The sequence below is a fragment of the Pezoporus wallicus genome, unplaced genomic scaffold, assembly GCF_028554395.1.
Source record: "Pezoporus wallicus isolate ANWC-B61680 ecotype Strahan unplaced genomic scaffold, APGP_CSIRO_Pwel_v1 contig_16, whole genome shotgun sequence".
Classification (NCBI taxonomy): domain Eukaryota; kingdom Metazoa; phylum Chordata; class Aves; order Psittaciformes; family Psittacidae; genus Pezoporus; species Pezoporus wallicus.
Genome location: NW_026641478.1, coordinates 5,429,632 through 5,450,290, shown reverse-complemented (window position 1 = coordinate 5,450,290; position 20,659 = coordinate 5,429,632). Strand labels below are relative to the sequence as shown.

The 20,659-nt window shown below is 44.2% G+C and overlaps 1 protein-coding gene across 5 annotated transcripts; it reads left to right on the top strand.

Annotated features, from left to right (window-relative positions):
* Positions 1–13,633: 13,633 nt before the first annotated feature.
* Positions 13,634–20,261, top strand: SPRY2 (sprouty RTK signaling antagonist 2). 5 transcript variants are annotated; one of them, XM_057424051.1, is made up of 3 exons: positions 13,634–14,604; positions 17,301–17,390; positions 18,481–20,261. In XM_057424051.1, exon 3 carries the CDS (start codon positions 18,532–18,534, stop codon positions 19,471–19,473), a length of 942 nt encoding a protein of 313 aa, XP_057280034.1. In that variant the 5' UTR covers positions 13,634–14,604; positions 17,301–17,390; positions 18,481–18,531; the 3' UTR covers positions 19,474–20,261. The 5 variants fall into 5 exon arrangements, with proteins under 5 accessions (XP_057280034.1, XP_057280033.1, XP_057280037.1 ...); XM_057424052.1 differs by lacking the exon at positions 13,634–14,604 and adding an exon at positions 16,274–16,688; XM_057424050.1 differs by lacking the exon at positions 17,301–17,390 and having other exon boundaries at positions 13,637–14,604.
* The last annotated feature ends 398 nt before the right edge of the window (positions 20,262–20,659 follow it).

The window sequence follows — 20,659 nt, the reverse complement described above, 5'->3', positions numbered from 1 at the left end:
TCCACTGCAAACAAAAGCACAGCTAGGTAAGAGAAGTGCTAAAATAAAATAATATCATGTTGCCATTATTTTTTCTTCAACATAATCAAAATTATTGCATAACAAATTTAATCGGAAAATTATTCTTCTCCTCAGTTTGACAGTTTAAAGTAGATAAATGTAATTTCAAAAATGAGAGACTTTAAAAGTCAGGGTAGTTAAAAGAAATAAATTACAGCTCGTTAAGCCAGTGTGAATAGCCATTTACTAAAGGGTACTATTACCATGTATTAAAGAAGAAGCAAAGAAAAACTCTTTACTTCATAGTCACTAAATCATATAAATAAATAGGTTATCTATATTAATAATCTAAAGGCCTCCAAAACACCTACAATGAAGAGCGGAAGTCAGAGAACAGCAACACTTAGCCTAGATGTGGTTCTCATGAATATAAAAAAGGAAATAAGAATAATAATATGCTATTGTTCTGCTCACTACGAATGACCCCCTAAATGTGCCTTTTCCCCTTTTGGTCATAGACAATGTTGTGAGAAGTAGTGCATTCAGGCTAGACCTAAGTATAAATGTAGAATCATGCAGTCTAGCTATGCTTTCCGTTTCTTTCTCAACCCCTTGTTTTTGAAAAACAGGAGGAAAAAAAATGAAAAAATAATAAAAAAAAAGAAGTGTCATATTATTTAGCTGCTATTCCACCCAACAAAAGCAGTGCCATTAAATGTATGAGTTTTTCTCTGAATGGGGTGAGCGTCTGGTTTGCTGGTCCACCTCGGAGAGGAAGTGCTGGCGGCTAGCTGCTGCCTTGGTGCCAGCAGAGGGAGCATGGAGCATGGGTTTTTGTGGACTCCATACCTGGGAGTGGAGGTTTGCCTTTTCCTCGTCCAATATTTCCCCCACTAAAAGGTTTTTTAAACCTTATGATCCCCCTTTCAGTACTAAAAGTACCTTTTCACGCATCCAGAATACAGCCGCAAGATACCATAGCCATCAGATTGCTGTGAGGTGCAACTACTTGTTAAAGGAAACAGCAGCACTCAGCATCTTACAGATTTTACTCCCAAGTGAAAAGCTCATTGCAAAATCTAGCCAACAGACGCATCCCTTGGTTTCCTGACTCTCCCTCAAAGAGTCTGGAACCATAACCATACTACTAGTGCCTGGAACAACAAGAGAGACAGGTAGGGAATTTCACCAAGATGAGATGTAAGATATCACACGGCATGTTGGCTAGATTGTGTCCCCAAAATGTACCTTCAAATCATCCTCATTTAGCAGCACAACACAGGCACAGCAGCCACTGCACAAAAAAAGGAGATGCTGTTTTCCAAAGGGCATGTTTGTACATATACGTGTATACAACACACCTGTGGCCAACAGACTATGAATAGGGTGTGACCTGGGTGTTGTGAGAATTAATTAGCTAATGAGCCTTATCTTCCTGTCATTACTCAGGTAAAACTTCCATGTGTCTGAAGCCCAATAACTGCAACACTTTTGAGGATTAAAAGTCTGACACTTGGGCTACTTGCACAGCTGACAACAGCAGGGACTGTTTGCCCTGAGACTTGAGCCAGAGGAAAAATGTGTGCTAAGCTCTTCCACGCACTAGAAAATCCATACAAAGGACTGCAGAAAACTTAAAGACAGAGTCAATTAGGGCCTTTTCTTTCCCTCATGATTCTCATTATCGGATTCTCTCAGAATTGGATCCTACTTTACCATGCCATCAAAGAGACTCTTGTTAAAGGAAACAGCAGCACTCAGCATCTTACAGATTTTATTCCCAAGTGAAAAGCTCATTGCAAAATCTAGCCAACAGATGCATCCCTTGGTTTCCTGACTCTCCCTCAAAGAGTCTGGAACCATAAAGCTTCCTGGATCAGATTTTCATAAGCTGAGGCCTAAGGTTGTAGAGGATCTTCTCATGCACAGTTACTGCAATTGCATATGTATAGTTGCCTTTTGTACATACAAATGTAGCCTGTATGCTAGTGCAGGGCTCAAAGGAATCTAAACAGCTATACAAAAATACACATGGGCCCCAATTTTTATTTTATGATGTGAATAAAGTTAAGGGAAAGAAGGAGGTGATGGGGAAAAGATGGAATTCAGACCTCATCAAAGTCAAGGGTAGTTTTCCTATAGACTTCAAAAGATTCAGAACTTCATCTGTTACATTTATGTGCTACTGAACCCAGCGATACGTTCAAAAACAGGTTTCACCTTCAATTCATTTGGCAGCCCAACTTCTTCCTGGTTGAATGGTGAAAGCACTGACAAGAATCTCTAAAGAAAATTCTACTATGATCTAAATCAGTAGTACCCACATTTTTCTGGCTGTCTGAGTAACATAGCTCCTTCTAAGAGCCAGAAAGAGCTTTCTATCCCAGCCCTTACAGCTCACATAACAGAAGCTAGGGTGCACATGTTGATCCGTTGGACTGACGTGCAAAGTAGCACAATGTTTCCCAGAAACCATGAATGTGCTATGCAGTTCATTCCCAAACTGCCCCTGCAGAGGACTGCAGAGAGAAGGCTAAAGGCTGGATAAATTGAGTTTGCAGGCTGTGTTTGGCCTATACCTTGCAGAATGGGTGTTTTTCCTGCAAGTTCTCGCTGCTTACAAAGATCTGACTAATGACTTAACTATCCTTCAACAGCCTCTTACATCTTTCTTTTGAAAAGAAAGAGTGGGGGAAAATGTAGGAAATGTTCCCTTCCTGTGGCCAGATGTAGCCTTGGTCTATGCAAATACAACATTGCTGACCCTGCTGGAGTTATTGAGTAAAATCCTGGCCACACTAAACTTGATGGCAAAATTCCTGTTGACTTGAATAGAGTCTTGATTTCACAACAAATGTTAAGAGAGTGTGGCTGCAAGACTGAGGCAAAGGCAATGTAGAAGCAAGAACACTTTCCTCACTGCAATCCAGGGACAGGGCATGGTTCTCCAGGGCTTTAACACAACAAATAAATAAGTAAAAGTAAATATGTAAATAAAATGGATTCTTGTTTTCAGACAGTTGCTAGTTCTTGGGCCCTTTTTCTCCCATGTGTCTCATCTACAGACACACATCCAGCTGCCTGCCCTTTCTTCACACTTGACTGTCCAGTTAAGCTTCTTTGTCAGCCTTGCTGTCACTTCTCTTTCAGCACATGATGTCAGCCCTCCTGCCATCTTGTTGCCACTCTTTTCACATGGCAGGGTTCACAGCCTTAGTTCACAGACAGGTTTGTAGATCGAAAGACAAATATTTGTCATACTTGCTTCTCATCCCCCATTAAAAATGAGCTTAGCTAAGGAGGAAAAGGTTGTCAGAAAAGTACTGACACTGGCTTTCTTTGCCAATATTGGGTTTTTTTCTTTTTCTTCTCCAAAAAGCTGTGAAGAATTGAGAAATGAAGGATTCAGCTCTGCTGCGTAATAACCATATATATTCTATAATGGCTTTTCAAGTGTTTTCCTACATATAGATCAGTGAATAGCAGAGTTTTTGTAATTATCATTGTTTTGTTGTGTGGGATTGGTTTTTATTTTTTTTTTCTTGGGGGGGTGGAATTGTGAGGGTTTTTTTGTTGTTGTTGTGTCGGTTTTGGGGTTTGTTTTGTTTTGTTTTGTTTTTCACTACTGATCTAATAGTATCCAAACAGTCATTTTGCACTGCTGGGCAAAGGAAATAGCAAACTTGCTAACCATGCATTTTTATACCTCTCCCCAGCACAAAAGACATACTCTAAAGTATGCAGTCTAGCAGATTCTAAAATGCTGCTTAATTTAACAGCAAAATATGGCCATGCACACTATGTAAGCAGACATTAAATTAGCATTAGTTGGAATAACATGACAAATGAGAATGTGCAACTCTTGATCAGAGAAAAGAAAGAAGAGAAACAGGTCCAAACGGTGAAATCTTCCCATCATGGGTTCCAAAAGTGTGAAACCATTGCAGGATATGGGTAAGTCTTGACTTCCATGTGGAGTTGGATTCTCAGAGGATGGAAGTTAGATATGGCAAATCACCCCAGCCAAGTATCTCCTCTTCAATATAATAAGCTGTTTATTTATCCTGCTGCAAAGTGTTCTAGGAAGTTGCCAAACAGGAAGAATATTCTTGCCTGAAGTAATTTGCAATCTAAGGACTGGATCCTACCAAAGCATCTGGTCTGAGGTTTTGAACAGCTTTTACTCCCATAAGATTTTGAAAGGTATTCAGGAAGGCCCTGTCTTACAGAATGCTGTAAGGTTTGGCTAAAATTGACTGTAAACTAGTCTCAGGCACTTAGCAAGTTTGTATTACTTTAGTCTTTAAAATACAACAGAAATGTGCTGTGGATAGGTGGACTGAAATGAGATGCACAGAGATGAAATTATATTAACAGACATATAAACGTATCATGTTGCAAATGAAAGATAGACAATAACAATATTCCAAGAATAATAAAAATATTCAGATCTTCCTTCACACAGGCTGACTTATGAGTGCGGAGCTGCCACAATGGATAGGTTAGCGCAACAGAGTAAACTGTGCTGCGCCTATAAAACACAGACTTAAACCTGCTGCCAAACATCTCCCTTCTAATTACAATTTATTTCACTGAAACACCCCTTAAACACTTTTAAGCGAACAGTGATGTTCTTTAAATCTTGTTAGTAGGTGTCATGATAAAGAAATAAGAACACATATCCTGTGTTATGTGAGTAAGAAGAATTTAATGTTGCTGGAGATTAACTACCTCTCTCTTTTTTAACTCGATTCTTCACAGAGCCCAAACTTTCAGAAAAGTTTGTGTTTTCTCCTTAATTCAGTCTCTGGTTTTACTGTCAGGGCTTTTTTTTTGTAAGAGTTACATTTCTGGCTGGAATACAATGCTTCTGTCACAGTGCAGGGACAATTGCAGAACATTGCAAAGAATATTTGACCCCTGCCTTTTATTTCCTAAACGTATCGTCAGTGCCAAACACTGAATATATTAGCAGAATTAGGCATTGCTAAATGATAACACTTAGTCTAACAGATTTGGGGTTGGTTTAGTTGTTAGTTAGCATACACTAACTACCCCATGTGATGGCAGGAAATGACAGCTCCAAGGCTGAAATCAGATCCAGGCAGGTGGGCTCCTAAAGGAGCTCAGAGCAAACACAAGTGTTGGCCCGCGCAGATCCAGCTGCAGCAACAGAGCCTAAGGTTGCAGAAGGCTTTGCAGAAAACCTTGTAATTGTGTCTGAAATCTAATGCATCCTACCTATCATTATGCACACACATCATATATGATGTGTCATGTGTGATGATACATCAACACTACCTGCACTAGATAAGGGCAATAAGTGCTGTGAACGTAAAACAGTATGGCACAGGCGTCCAGATTTGCCTATGGCAGGGCATTTCAGTAATTCTCAGGTGGCGGGTTTTGTTCCTAAATAAACACACTGACTAAGACCAAGACATCTTTTTGAGCTCCAGGATCCGGAGTTCTCATGATAGAGGAGAATCACAGCGAATGACTTCTCCTTACAAACTACATCAAGTGCTTCTTTTGCTGTGTGCAAGACCAGGGATGAGTTACCCTACCTCTCTGAGCACATGCAGAAACCAGTGGAAAAGGGGAGACAAAAAGTCAAAGCCCAAAGATTGGCTAATAGAGAAAGAAGTGTTGTAACTGCTAAATCACCCAAACTGCTTTGCCAAACTTTGACATGCTTGATTTGCTGTGCTTAAATAATTTTGGGGGGTTAAAAAAAAAGGAGGGGAGGGAGGGGATCGGGGGGGGGTGGGGGTGGCGGGGAGGGCGGGAAGTGAGGAAAAATAACCAGCTGTTCCTTGTATAGTGCAGGAAACATGTTTGATTTATTGCTTTAAGGTTATTTTTGAAGGGGCTGCCTGTGGCAGCCAGAGTGCCGGAGAAGTCACTGAGGCCTGTCCACTTGAAGGGCTCAAACTGTTTCCTGAACAGCCCTTCTTCACTCGTCACCTCCGACAGCTCTTATTGACAACGTGTGACTGGGGCCCCGGAGTGTTTTAAAGCCGCGGGGGGCCGGGGCGGACAATAGGGCTGTCAATTACCTTTTCCCCCGTTGTGAAAAGGGGGCCGCGGACAATGCGTCCCGAAGGCGGGGGGTTGTGCCGCTCCGAGCCCCCGACCCCCGCGGCATTCAGCGCCGGGACTCTCCGGCCCCGGCTCCGCCGGGCCGAGGTGGAAGTGTCGCCGTGGAGAGCTCCAAAGGGGAGGCGCCCCCCGCCCCCCCATCCCCATCCCCGCTCCCCATCTCCGCCTCTCATCCCCATCCCCATCCGCATCTCCGCTCCTCATCTCTGCTCCGCAGCCCACACGCGGGGGAAGCAGGGAGGGGGGGTTGGGGGGGGGGGGGGGGGGGGGGGGGGGGGGGGGGGAGAGAACAACGCCCAGGCTGCTCTACCTATATTGTGCTTTAAAAACTTCCTGTATGCCTTGATCACTGCTGAGAGGACTGTCCATCATACAGGCGCTTTGTCTGGCAGTCACTTCCATTTGAATTTGACTGACTGAGGAAGCCCGAGTTATTTGTAAAGAACAACAAGGCTTTTCATTCATAATTTCAGTAGGGGGACAGGGTGCTAATGACTGAGCTTGAATAACCAGGGAATGTGGTATTCAAGGCAGGAAGAAGCCCAACTGGCTGCCAAATGAGAGGAAGGGAGGGAAAGGGGGGCGCGGAGGGAAGATGTAGGTGAAAGTGCTTGTGTGAAAAGGCAAACAATGAAATCGGGATCGCACACATGTATACAAATACAAATCAGGTTCTCAAAAGGTGAGACAGCCGAAGATAGAAGCAGGAAGGAGAACTGAGGAAATTCTCGTTTGTATTTCATTAACTCCCCTTCAGAATAGGCTTCTGCAATGCTAAAAAAGAGGTCTCGGCAAAAGGAGGCTTTCTTCTCTCCCGCCGCCCCCTCACCACGGAGAAAACGCTTTAGCGTTTTCTTCTTTTAGCGTCTCCTTTTAGCGCTCTCTTTTTTTTAGCGTCTATTCCTTTTTATTACAGAAAAAAAAAAAAAACAAAAAACTTGGGTTTGAAGTTAGGCCGAAGGAAAATTTTGCCTTTGCTGCTTAAACTCTAGCTCTGACAAAACATGAAAGCACTAAAGCTAGCCCGGGCTGTGGCCCAGCACAAAGCACCCATATATGTAATTTTACACACTGACTGTAAATACACATATTCTCTAACTCTGCAAAGACTCTTTTCAAAAGCGAAACTTTACCTGATGCAAAATCTGTTTACCTGAATAAAAGTCATTACCTTGATTTCTACTGTTGTTACCTTTATTTCTACTGTTGTTACCTTGATTTCTACTATTGCTACGATTTCTACTGCTATTACCTTGATTTCTATTTCAGTAGGATTCTGAATAAGGCATTAACAGAAATTCCCTCAGTTACGACAGATTTTATAGGACTATAATCTGTGTCCCTGTGGAGAAAACAAGCCTACAGTGCTAAGAAAGAAAATAAAAACTGAACAGCACGTAGTTTGGAAGACATAATTGCTTTGACAGAACGTAAACCATCAGAAGTTCATATACTTTGTCAATTTGAAATGTGTTGCAAGAAAACAACAATAAGAAAACTTAAAATATGTTAAACGGCTTAAACATTTAACCTCAAGAATGAAGGAAGTTTTCCAGTGGGCTTATTTTGCAAGCTGGTTCTGTCAGATGCGGTGGATTTATTGAGTATGTTTGTAATGCTGTTTCCAGTACTTCCTTTAGCTTTTCTTAATTAGGACACCATCCTGGGAGCCGCTCTGGGCAGCTGGATTCCCTCCTCGACCTGGAGCACCACAGACTTTTGCTCTGACTCCAGAAGGTGTCAGGGCCTGCTTAAGAGGAACAGCTCAGAGATTTCAGCTTCTCAGTTAATTTCTGCCTTTGTTTCTTCAGGGCTTTTGAAAGTAATAGGCCTGCTTAAAATACAGGAAAGATGGTTACAAAACCACAAATAAGATAGGAATAACTACACCAGATGCAGAGACGGAAGTTTAGAGGAACTCTTTAATCAAATGGTGGGAGTGGATGCTTCTGCAGAGATAACCTTGTTTAGATAATCAAACATTTTGTCCTCTTTCCTCTCTAAGAAAGATAAGTATAATTATCTAACAGTTCCTACTCTCTTTTAAGGTGTTTCAATCCTATTAGGCACAGATTCTGAAATTTTAGTCGTGCAGAAAGACCCTGGAGCCCACAAGGAAATCCAGCATGGTGTGTCTCTGTGGGAAGCAGCATGTTCACAGTGGAGAGGCAGGACTGGGACCTGAGATTCACAATTCTTGCTTTTCAAATGATTTACTTCTTTCTTTCACCCTGGGTTTTCTCACCTATATAAAACAGACATGGCAACATCTCTTGAAAGCTGTTTTGAGATCTGTGGAGAAAACTGTAATAGAATATCCAGCATTTTAATTGCTGTCTTTGATACTGTCATAATCAGGAGAATGAAACAGTTCTACGCAGATCTGACAGCAGGATCAGCATATTTCCCAATAGTATTTTTTTGCAACCATACAAATAGGGTTTTGTGTGTGTGTTCTGATTTTCAGACAAATAATGGGAAATGCCATTTTTTGTTTTCCTTTTCATACAAAATTCATCCCTCTCTAGGAAACTGTTTGATTCTGCACAGGACACCTCTGCTTTGAGGATGTGCTTGTGTGTCACACCAATGAATACAAGCCTTTCACAACTGAAGAAAATAAATATAACCTCAGCATATGAGAGAAAGATAATACAATTTTTAACGGTTGCTCAACCTGCTTGCTTTGATTTGCAGCAAAATCTCTAAGTCTTATTTATACATATCCCTTGGCTGGCTTGCATGCGATACGCTACCAATTGTTAATCTCTTGGAGGTATTTATTTGAACTCCTACCTCCAGTGAAAGAAGGTCTCTTAGGTTCTGGGAGCAGAGTAGCTGTCAGACCATAGAGGTCAGTGTAAGCTACCTCAAACTTCTGGAAGATCTGTGCTCTTCCAGCTACCTTTCTTACAGCACCCAAGATATTCATTTACCTTTCCACTACACTACAGTTTAGGGCTAGTTTGGGTATCTTTCACCATTTGTTTTCTGTGATGTGTGGATTCCTATGGACTACTTCTAAATGGGAGGTCTTATAATTTATAATTTTCTAAAAAAGTCTACACTTCCCTCATGATTTTTTTTTTTCTCTTCTAAAACATAGAAAAAAATCTACAGACTGATGAAATTTGAAAACTACTGTGCAAACCACCATAAAGATGTGATAAGTTACTCCACAAAACCTCTTCTCAAATTTCCCATAACTGCTAACATTGACCTCTTCCATTTCTTCTAAGTTACTTTTACCCCAGGTCAACACACAAATGTCTGCATTCTGTTACAAAATATTTTCAGATTTTACAAACTAGCAAGCACTTACTAACATTTTAATAGGCAAACAGTTAATTTTGCATAAAATTCTAGTATAGTCAAGCCCATCTTTATCTAGCCTTTATCTAGCCTATTGAATGACGTTACAGAGTGCAGTGTTTCAAATGTTGACAGACATGGCATGTCTATGCCATACTCATGATTACTTCTACCAAAGCAGTTGAAAATGTTAGGAGGAAAATCCTAGGACAAACAAATACAAAAAGTCTGCTATAATACTAATTTAGCAAATTAAATGCACTTACTCCTATCCATGCCAAATTGTTCTACTTTTGAATATTTTGTCTTCTCATTTGAGAAGACAGAAGTTGAATTCCAAAAAAAAAAACAGTGCTGATTTTATCAAGGACACAAGTATAACCAAATAACATTGAATGGCACATCAAAGAGCATACTAGTTTTATTAGAACAATATATATGCAAAAGCTCCACATTATATTATAAGTACTAAATGTGTGTATTCTTCAGTATAATTTCAGAAGGATCAGGAAAGGGATTTGTTTATTTTTTAAGTTTACATACTTATATTCGGTATTCAATGAGAAAATACTCTACTGGCAAGTGTCCCTCCATATACTGTGGCATTCATCAGAAGGGATAAAGTTACACAAGATCTGGCCTATATCACCTCTAAGGAAGGTGGAGATTATTAGCTAGATCTGAATAATAGTAGTTTAATCCCAGAAAATCTGGGCATCCCTAAATGCAGGAGACCAAGTCCCAGCAACTGCACAGCATGTGTATCCCTAATGGGAGCAGCAGGTATTTATTCTGTATTCACATTTAACAATGCTGTTCCTTGTCCCACCAGAGCAGGTTCCAAGTAGCTTCTGCTCATTTTCCCCTCTTAAGGAATTCTGGGATTTCCATCAGGTAACCTACAATGAAAATCACACAAGCAAAACCAGCAATACTGAGTCAGGGACCTAATTTTCTTCATTAAAAATGTCCAACTATTTTTACAGCACAGTGAGTTTGACTTCTCTCTTTCTCTCTGTGATATACCTAAGTGTCCTTGTCTGCCCTGAGAATCTCAATGAAATATCAGTTGGCAGAAAGTTTTACAGCTAATCACTTTTAAAAAATCCTATAATTCTTTTATGTACATTACCTTTTTCAGAGTTACAAACATGAAAGGCAATCAATTAAAGGTTTAAGCTCCTAAGGAAATTCTGGGCATTGGAAGCAGTGTGCAGCCAAACTTAGTCCTTTCAGGATGTGCAGAATCAATATCCTCACATCACTGCATTAACTCATGAGATGATGAACAAAATGTTCTGGAAGTCAACAAATTTACTGCACTTTCATCCCCTTGCAAGAAATTCCATATGAATTAACTTCCTTTTATTTTACAAAAAGAGGAAATACTACCTGTTTTCAGGTCCTGGGTCTGAAAATCAAACCATGTAAAATCGTGTGGGACAATATCAGGATGCAGAAAAGTTTCAGCTATTTCCGTCATGTCACAGACCTCACTCTGCCCAACTCTTCACCTCAAGTCACTGCAATTGCTGCTATTTTGTCAAACACACACACGTATCTATATGTCTATCAATGTATGTGTATATGTGCATGTACACATATATATATGTCCACCAGCTACCATTTCTCTAGCGGAGAATGAACTAAAGACCTTCCATCTCCAAAAACAAGGTCTGCTTGAGTTAAAAGAAAAAAAATAAATAAATAAATTAAAAAAAAAAAATGCAATGGTTAGAGCAAACCACTAGGGGAAACATAGTCACATGCATTAAGCCGCTATCCATGACAAGAGATGTGAAATGTGAATGATACATGTAATCCTGAGAAAGCTGGTTCCAAGGTAACATCAAATGAAAGGCCTGAGAATTCAGCTTTGAGGTTCCAAACCAAAACCAAACCAAAAAACAAACAAGCAAGTAACACTTTATATTGCATTATTTGTCCACTAGTTATTGATCACCTGTGTGCCAATTAGTGCAAAAAAGAGGCTTCTCTTTCAAGCTCAGCACTGCTGTATGCTTGGGATTTTTTTTTTTTTTTTGTCTTATTATTCTTGTTTGGGTTTTGGAGTTTTGTGTTTTGGTTTGTTTTGTTTTGGGGGTTTTTTTTTGTTTGGTTGGTTTTTTTTTTTTTTTTTTTTTTTTTTGCATAAGACACTGATGCCTCACCATTTTGCACACGCGACTGGATTTGTGAATAAAAATAGGTTCACTGTTTTCATATCTGTCTTTGGGACTTCTCACTGTATCAACTGTATACACCTGTACTTGCAAACTGGCATATAAATAGCCAGTTGCACTACTGACTGATTTTAAAAGGGTATTATGAACTTTCCAGTTTAAACACTATTTACATACTCAGTATAAATACTGGTAGATAACCTAACACCCCTTTAACTATGTACAGGCTTGCACAAAGAGTTCTTCGCCCATTTTTTACTTTGCTATGTAGGAGGAAGTGATTTTTCTCTTTCCGCAGTGAATGACATTAAGATCGTGTCCTCTTCCCCAGGTAACCCGTGGATTTCCAGCCTGCGGACAGGCACCCCTCCGACGATGCCCAGGTCAGTGCTCGGTGCCTTCGCGCTGCTGGGTGCCCCCTACCGTGAGGGAAGCCCAAGGCAAGGCCTGCGGGCTTCCTCCCGCCTTTCCCCTGCCACAGCTGGAGCTGCCCTCCTCGGCAGAGCCTCTGGGGTCAACCCCCGTAGCCCTGCCGCCGCCGCGCTCCCTCTGGCGGGCAGAGCGGCCTCGCCGCCTTCGGCTCCATTCCCCGGCAGCCCCGAAGGGAACCCAGCCCCGCGGGGCTGCGGCTCCAGCCGTCGGACTGCCCTGCCCCCGGCCCTGACGGGCGTTTCGCTCCGTCTGCACGTCCAGAGGGGAGAAGTGGATGGGAAGCGGATGGTGCCAGGGCCCCAACACCGTCCCCTCCGAGGCGGCAGAGGTTTTGTGCATGCTTATGGAGAGAGGTGGCCTTTGGGAAGGGGAAAAAGACCCGTGTAACTCAGGCTAACCCTACTGTCAGGCAACTGCGGAAAATAATCTGCAGGTTCAGAATATTATCGTGAAAGAATAAGTATATGTCTGTAAGAACGCGAAAACCCTAGGGCTGCCAGTGTAAGGCACTGCCCTTTTTATTTCCAAGTTTTTACAGAGGATGACCACCCTCTTCAAAAAGTGGTGACAAGCAGGTGTAGAAGAGGAAGTGCCTACAAAATTGCCTCGAATAGTAAAAAAGGCTGATAGGGGTTTTGCACAGAGGACTGCTCATATAAATAATGCAGTGCACTGCTGCCTTGCACATCGTGTGTATTTTAAGCAGTGCCACACGTGATGCGGGTAATGTTCGTGCTCGCTGCCTGCCTACGTGGATACACTGCTTTCTGCGGTTAGATACACGGAGGCACAAGATACCCGGGCCCAGCGACAGTGGCCCCCCTGGCGACTTTCCTACAAAAGGGACCGAGCAGGGGCCGTGTCAGGAAACGCCCAGAAGACAAACAGTCACGTTTGTGAGCTGACCGTATCCCCTACATGAATGGGAATTAAAGTTTTTTCTTTTTCTACCCCTAAAAACCCTCCACCCTCGGCACAGGCGAGAGCATTCCGCTGCTGTCCGGGACATGGAAACTCCGCAGCAGCTGGAGGCGCGGGAAGTACCGCAGCGCTCTGTCACCGGCCTGTCCCGCTCCCCCCGTGCCGCTCCGCGCCCTGCGGGCCCCGCTCCGCGCTCCCGCCCGGCCGCGGGGCCGCCCTCATCGCGTTAATCCGCGGGACAATGCTCCCGGTAACCACCCTGCTTTCGCCCCGGCTGAAAAGGGCCGGAGAGGGAAGGGAAGGGCAGAATGGGGAAAAAGGGGGGCAAAAAGTGTAAACTTTAATTCCACACGGTGAAAGAAACACGGGGGTGGGGGGTGGGGGGAGCACCTGGAAACGGGTTTCCCGACATCCCGCCGAGGCGGGGAGAGCGCGCCTCCCTGCCCAGGAGAAGCGAGCTCCCCTCGGCTCCCCTGCAAACCTATCGCCGCCTGCCTCTGAATAAATACACGAGCACAAAAGCAGCCGCAGCGCCGTGTGACCGCGCACGGAGGAGCCTCCTGTGAAAACAGGCTGCTGCCAGGCCTCCGGAGAGGGGCGGAGGGGCTCAGTGGGGATCAGCGGGGTCTACGCACCGCCCCGCGCAGGGCCGCGCACCGACGGGCCGAGACCGCGGCTGGGTCGGTGGCGCTGCCCTTTTGAATGCCTCCCGCAGCTCGGAGTGCTGGCAGGGCGCTGGGAGCGCCAGTGAATGTAGCCCCGCAGAGCCAATGAGCTGGGACCGGATGCGATATATCCTCTGGGACAACAACTGCTCTGTTCCTCCTCAGATCCACATGACGCCATTTACTGCTGCTTTTGCAGAGAGATCACCCTACCTCCTCCGGAAAGAAAAAGAGAGAGAGGGAGAGAGAGAGAGAGCAGAAAAACGCCGAACCCCTACAGCTCAGATCTCAAACCTTCCTCCTCCTCCTCCTCCACCTCCTCCAAACACACAACAACAACCACCACCACAAATCCGCTGCGCTCCCAAAACACCCCCCCCCCCGATTGCAAACCACAGAGCTGCCTGCAACACACACACGCTCGCAGAGGGAGCGAGAAAGCTAGAGGGAGAGAGGGGAGAGGAGCTTGCAGCAAGCAGCTTCTCAGCAGAACGGCTACATTGCACAAGCTGCTTTTTTGGAGGAGCTCAGTGGAAGAAAGCTCTGGGATTTTATTTTAGATCCACTTTATTTTGTTTTCTTTGGCTTTGCCCTTCCTCTTGATCATTTGCAACAAAAAAAAAAAAAAAAGTGACTTGGTATTGGCGATTCGGCCTCCGGTTCATTGAGGAAAAAAAGAAGTGTGTGTGAGAGACTTTGAGTGATTTCTTTTTAGGAGCAAAGAAAACCCACCCCGATCCGGAGAGGTGTTTTTATTCTTATTATAGTATATACGCGCACACACGTATTTATAATCGATCTGGGAGAGGGACCTAACTTTGCTCTGGACTTTTTTACGTGGTGATCATTCTTACTTTAATTTGCAAGTTGGACTAAAGCAGAGTTTGGAAAAGAACTTTTTTTTTTGCTTTAGGGCTGGATTTATTTGCAAGCCGCAGGAAGAAGAAAATACAAGAGAGAGAGGGGTTTGGTGCAGCGCCGCGATCACGGTGAGAGCTTTTTCCTTCTTTGCAAAATAAGCTTTTCAGTAACCCCCCTCCAGCCCCCCTTAGTTGCTCCAAGAAAACTCGTGGAAATGTTTGAGGCTGATGCCTTTTCCATTCGTACAGGTTCTCCCTCTCGCCCCTTTCCCCTCTCCTTCCTTTCTCAGAGAGGAGCCGGAGGTGGGATTTCAGAGCGTTTTCTCTCGGAGGGGGTGGGGGGACCTCTGCTGGGGTTTACCGACTGAGCCTCCTTTGCGCCCCGCCGGGGTGCCTTGGGGGCGCGGGGGGCGGAAGGCTGTGCGGGCGCGCAGGCATGCCTACGGAGGCTGCGAGCGGGGCGGCGGGGGGGACCCAGAGCACACGGGCCGGGACACGCAGACACACAGAGTTCCGCGTGCTCTCGGTGCTGCGGAAAGCGGGGCACGGGCGGTCCTCGCCGGGCACGCGTGGGTTTCCGACAAGCCCCGCGGGGAGGTGAAGGGAGGGCGCAGCTGGGTGGGCGAGCGCAGGGGCAGTTTGTGTGAGTGTGTGTGTGTGTCCCTTCGTCTTGGGGGAGAGCGAGCGACCCGCCTTTCAGTGCGTGATTTACGCCCGTCTGTAGTGGCGTCGGGAGATCCGTGCAATTCGGAAGTGAGTGCACGTCTGGTACAAACCTACGTGCGTGCATGTGTGTATACACATCTCTGTTTCTCGTGTGATGAAATTAATTCGATCCATCAGACGAGCAAAGTTCTTCTCCAGGTTCTGCCATGCAGAGGGCATATGTGGAGGGGACGGAAAGCTTCAATTTTTGCTTTTACTTCCCTCCCCCCCCTCCCCCTTAGGTGGGTTTACTTTGTAACACCCCCTTTACCCTCCCCCCCCCAAAAAAAAAAAATCTGCTGGTGTTTTCAACAAGTTATTTGTGTGTCAGTTTGCCCCACCCCGATGGTAAAGTCCCTTTTGCCCTAATCCATAGTCTGATCACACACTCGGCCCCTTAATGGGGGTTTCAAAGCACTTTGAAAGAAGAGGAGGTAGTTGGTGTGTGTGTGCGGTGGTGATGGGGGTGGGGGTGCCTTGCACAGGCTCCGGACACAAAACAGAAATTCACGGGCAGAGGACTTCTCCCCCTTAGGCTCGCCTTCTCCCCGCCAGCCAGACACGGGATTTTTCCACAGCACGCAAGAAGCCCCTTGCGTTTTAAACTTCCCCGAATGTGCCGAACGCGAAACCCGGCCCCCTTGCTCGCCCTTTTGCCAATCCCAGCTAGGAAAAGTTAGCAATCATGGCACTTGAGCTCTGCGAGATTGGACTTTGGCTTTTAGAAGTGTGGAATCGTGTTATCGCACACACGCACACACAAAAAGGCGAATGCTGCTTCCCTGCTCTTGGTGGATGGAAAGGGGAGAAGTGCTAGATCAGAGAGAGGAGGAAGAGACGTGCTTTCCCGTAAGAGTTTTCAGGCAAACGTACTTTCGCAAATAAATGTGCTGGAGGTTTGCGTCTCGTCCTGTTAGCGGATCGATTAAGGGGTGAAAAAGGAGGGAGGATCGCCGGGCTCTGACCGATGTCCCGCTGGAAAGGCCCTTTTGGTCCCTTCGGGCCGGGGCAGAGGGGGATGGGCTGAAGGTCAGGCAATTTGCAGAATATGCGTAAAATAAGGGGAGGTTTTCCAGCGACTGGCTTTGTGAAGCTGAGTGGGTGCTTATGGCAAGGCGAGAGGGGAGTAATGTGCCTTTTGCCCGTCTGTCCCGGAGGTGTTGTCTCCAACCGTCTGCAGGGCTCCTGGCATTAGCCGGGAGGGGGAACAAGGCTTCTTTAGCATCTGTCGGGGGAGGGCAGGGGGGAAGAGTTAAAAGGAAACATGGGTTTGACGTTCCTGATAAGGCGGCCTCAGCAGCCCCCTCCCACCCCAGAGGATGTCTCCTGGTTATCTCCAAGTTGTCTGCACTTGCGGGACTGCCGGCGGCTCCCGCGGGCAAGGGGCTGCCGCCTCCCACCTGCCGCGCCGGGATGGAGCCGGGAGCTGGGCAGGGAGCTCAGCGCGGAGCCTTCTCCTCCGCCCCCCACCTTGGCGTCTGAGCCGGTGTCGTCTTAAGCGCCTGCAGGTCAGGGTCAGCTCCGCTCTTGCACTGGGTTGGCATTTCTGGAGAGGCTGGGTCTCATCCGGCGTGCCTTCTCGGCTGGCTGGGTCTGCCTAAAAGCTGGATGTGCAGGAGAGATAGGGCTGCTAGTTCATCTTAAGGGTGGGGAGAAGGTTTTATTTTCTGCCCTTTTCCTTTTTAAGATAGTTTTCCAGATGAGAAAATGTCTACTTAAACTGCTGGTTGAAACTTTTTATATGGCAAAGGTTTTAATATGAAGAAAACTTCAGTAATAATTCAAGATAAGTTTGCAAGACTTTTTTTTTTTTTTTTTTGGGGGGGGGGGGGGGGTAGGGCACACACACCATGACATGCACTCCGCATGTCACCAGGATTTGGCAATATTTGAAATAGGCAGGCAGTCTTAAAAAATAGATTTTTTTTTTTTTAAGAAAAAGCTCTTGAGGGGAAGGAGCCAGGAATTAAAAGGTTAAACATTTTCCACTGATGCTAGAATAAAGACAGCATCTTGAAGTAGTCATTGTTAAACTGTTTGGCCATATTTTATTATACAACGGTATAGTATTATTGTTGGTAACTGATGTGTACAGAGTAACACTGTGGTGCTCTTTCTAGGTATAATTGAAGACATTGTGTGGTCCTTGTAAGAAGCTTGGTTCCTGCTTGGGTTTTAATTGTAAAATATTGTTCTGGATTTTTGTCTAGGTAATTGGATTTTGGAACCGCTTTAAGATATGATAAAGGCAAGGCAAATATTAAGAGATTTAGAGGGCAGTACTTGAAACTTTTGCATATCTGAGCATGGAAGTTAGTTATTTACAAGTGCTCATCTTCTGGGTCCTTTACTAGGTTTCCATTTAAATTCTTAAGTCTGCAATTCTACTTTGTAGTTAATGATCCTTTAAAGCACTATTCGAAATCAAGTAGACTTCTTAGATGATGGCATTATTTGGTTATATTATGCATGCCTCTGTCCCAAAGGCCACTCTTGGTAATATTTACAATTTGAAATGTAGGCTATGGAATTTTTTATACATTAAAAAAAAAAAACAAACCTGTGGTAGTATTGCTTTTGTAGTATTGAGCCTTAAAATAACAATCTCAGTGGTGTACACAAGTATGACACACACTAAAATACTGGAGAGAGATATTTTTACTTGTGCTGTTGAAGTTTTTGGTAGCATTAACTTATTTAAATGTCTAACCTCAAACATTTTATTGCTATTTAGTGTTTTTCTTGGGACCATTGGTATTAAACTAAAATTTCCTATTTACATCATGTAAAGTTTAATGTGTAAAAAGACTAGCCTACCAAAATATTATCCAGTTTTAAACAAAATTGGAGAATTATATGTCTGTCATCAGCAGGTCACATTACACTTGCTAAATACTTGAGGGCTTCTTTTTTTTTAATGTAAGTTTTTCAGTAGCATGATATGAAAATAAGAGTCACTTCAAGTGGTTGAAATGTGATCACTCTAAAGGCCATGGTCTAAGCAGAAGATGGCCTAGGAAGCCTTAGTTAGCAGGAGCAAGACCTAGACTTTCTAGAGCCATAAGTTAAGATACGTGGACCTAGAACAGAATCCCTTTAAGCTGTCCATAGGAGCAGGCAGGACAGGCTAAGGGAAGTGCATTCAGCTGGCAGACACTCTGCCCCAAATATGACTCTTTTTTTTAATGGCTGATGCATTACTTGATTGTGTGCAGTGCTGTGGGATCCTGCAGGCTTGAAAGGCTGCTGGAGAAAGCATGAAATGTGTTGCAATAGTGAACCCTCTCTTTGTTGCTCCAGGAATTCAGATGTGTTCTAAGCCTGCCGGGGTGAGCACGCTTCTGGGAACTGATGGAGACAAGAGCTCAGCACAGCAGCGGGTCACAGGCCTTGCAACAGGCTCGGCGTGACAGTGGGAGACCACACGGGGAGCCCGACCAGCGGGATGTCCTGATGCAGCAGGTTCACGTCTTGTCGTTGGACCAGATCAGAGCCATCCGAAACACAAATGAGTACACAGAGGGACCTACAGTGGCTCCACGGCCAGGGATCAAGTCCACTCCTCGGCTAGCAACCCAACCCAAAAATGAAAGGCCCCATGGCTTGCCCGAGCATCGCCATTTTAGCCGGATTCAGCACACACAAATACATGCCTCTCCTCGAGCGCCTCTGTCTCGTTCTGTCAGCACAGTCAGCACAGGTTCACGGAGCAGTACAAGGACAAGTACGAGCAGTAATTCATCCGAACAAAGACTTCTCGGGTCATCTCCAGGGCCAGCTGCTGATGGGATAGTCCGAATGCAGCCCAAGTCTGAGTTCAAGTCAAGTGAGCTGAAGCCGCTGAGCAAAGAAGACTTGGGAGCACACAGCTACAGGTGTGAGGACTGTGGAAAGTGTAAGTGTAAGGAGTGCACTTATCCAAGGACCCTCCCATCATGTTGGATCTGTGACAAGCAGTGTCTTTGCTCAGCCCAGAACGTGGTTGATTATGGGACTTGCGTTTGCTGTGTGAAGGGCCTCTTCTATCACTGCTCTAATGATGATGAGGACAACTGTGCTGACAACCCCTGCTCCTGCAGTCAGTCACATTGCTGCACTAGATGGTCCGCCATGGGTGTGGTGTCCCTCTTTCTGCCTTGCTTGTGGTGTTACCTACCAGCCAAGGGTTGCCTTAAGTTGTGCCAGGGCTGTTATGACCGGGTAAATCGGCCGGGGTGCCGCTGTAAACGCTCCAACACCGTTTGCTGCAAAGTTCCCAGCGTCCCCCCCAGGAACTTTGAAAAGCCAACATAGCATCACTAGTCAGAAATACTAAAGTGACAAGGATTATTTTAAAGTACATATGCAACCAACTAAGCAGCTATGGTCTTGGCACTGTAGTAGAAGGGCTGGGGAATCTACTTTGCTGTTTGCAGTGAAATGCTTGCCTCTGTGTGCCATCTTAACTGATACGCTTGTTAGAATCCAGCTAGTGGCATACAGAAAAAAGAAAAAAAAAGGGATGCAGTACATTGTGACCCACATATTGCATAAGCTAAAGCAACACAGACACTCCTAGGCAACTCTATTGTTTGTGAATAGTACTTGCAAAATTTGTAAATTGGCAAATGACTCCTTTTTTTCATTGTTTTCTGCCAGAGATAATGTGCTATATTTTTGTATATACAATAATATTTTCAACTGTGAAAAATAAGTGGTGTCATAAGACATGGCACAGTCACAAAATATTATACTAATATGTTGTACATTCGGAAGAATGTGAATCAATCAGTATGTTTTTAGATTGTATTTTGTCTTACAGAAACCTTCTATTACAAGACTCTGATTTCCCTTTGGACTTCATGTATATTGTACAGTTACAGTAAAATTCAGCCTTTATTTTCTAATTTTTTCAACATATTGTTTAGTGTAAAGAATATTTATTTGAAGTTTTATTATTTTATAAAAAGAAATATTTATTTTAAGAGGCATCTTACAAATGTCACCCCTTTTTATGAGGACGTCATAGTTGCTGCAAATAAGGGGTGAACGATGCATATGTTCACTATAAAATAGAAAATATATTAACGTTTGAAATTAAACTGGGCTACTTGTCATTTTTTCCCCCTATTTACTGTCCTGAGTTGGGAGAATTGGTGCTTCTAACTGCAGATTTCACAGGGATACAGTCACAGTGAGTCTAATACAAGAATGAAAGTAGAATTTTTAAATGTATTTTTTTGTGGTTGTTTGCTGCTTCACCTGAAAATAATGCGGGATTTTTTGCTTCCTTCCTTTGCACAAGTATCCCATATACTGTTCCTACGATCAAAAAGGAAAATGAATATAGGAAAATGCATTAATTCATTCCAGACTAGGACTAATAGGCACTGAAAGCTTGACCTATTCTATAAGTGATGAGCTTTTGTGCTTCAAATAGGAAATAAGTAATCATTCACAAAAAATGTTAGGCTTGCATGGCTTTACTCAGAGAGAGAAA

Coding starts and splice junctions, on each gene's coding strand:
- SPRY2 (XM_057424051.1), top strand. CDS start 18,532: ATGGAGACAAGAGCTCAGCACAGCAGCGGGTCACAGGCCTTGCAACAG.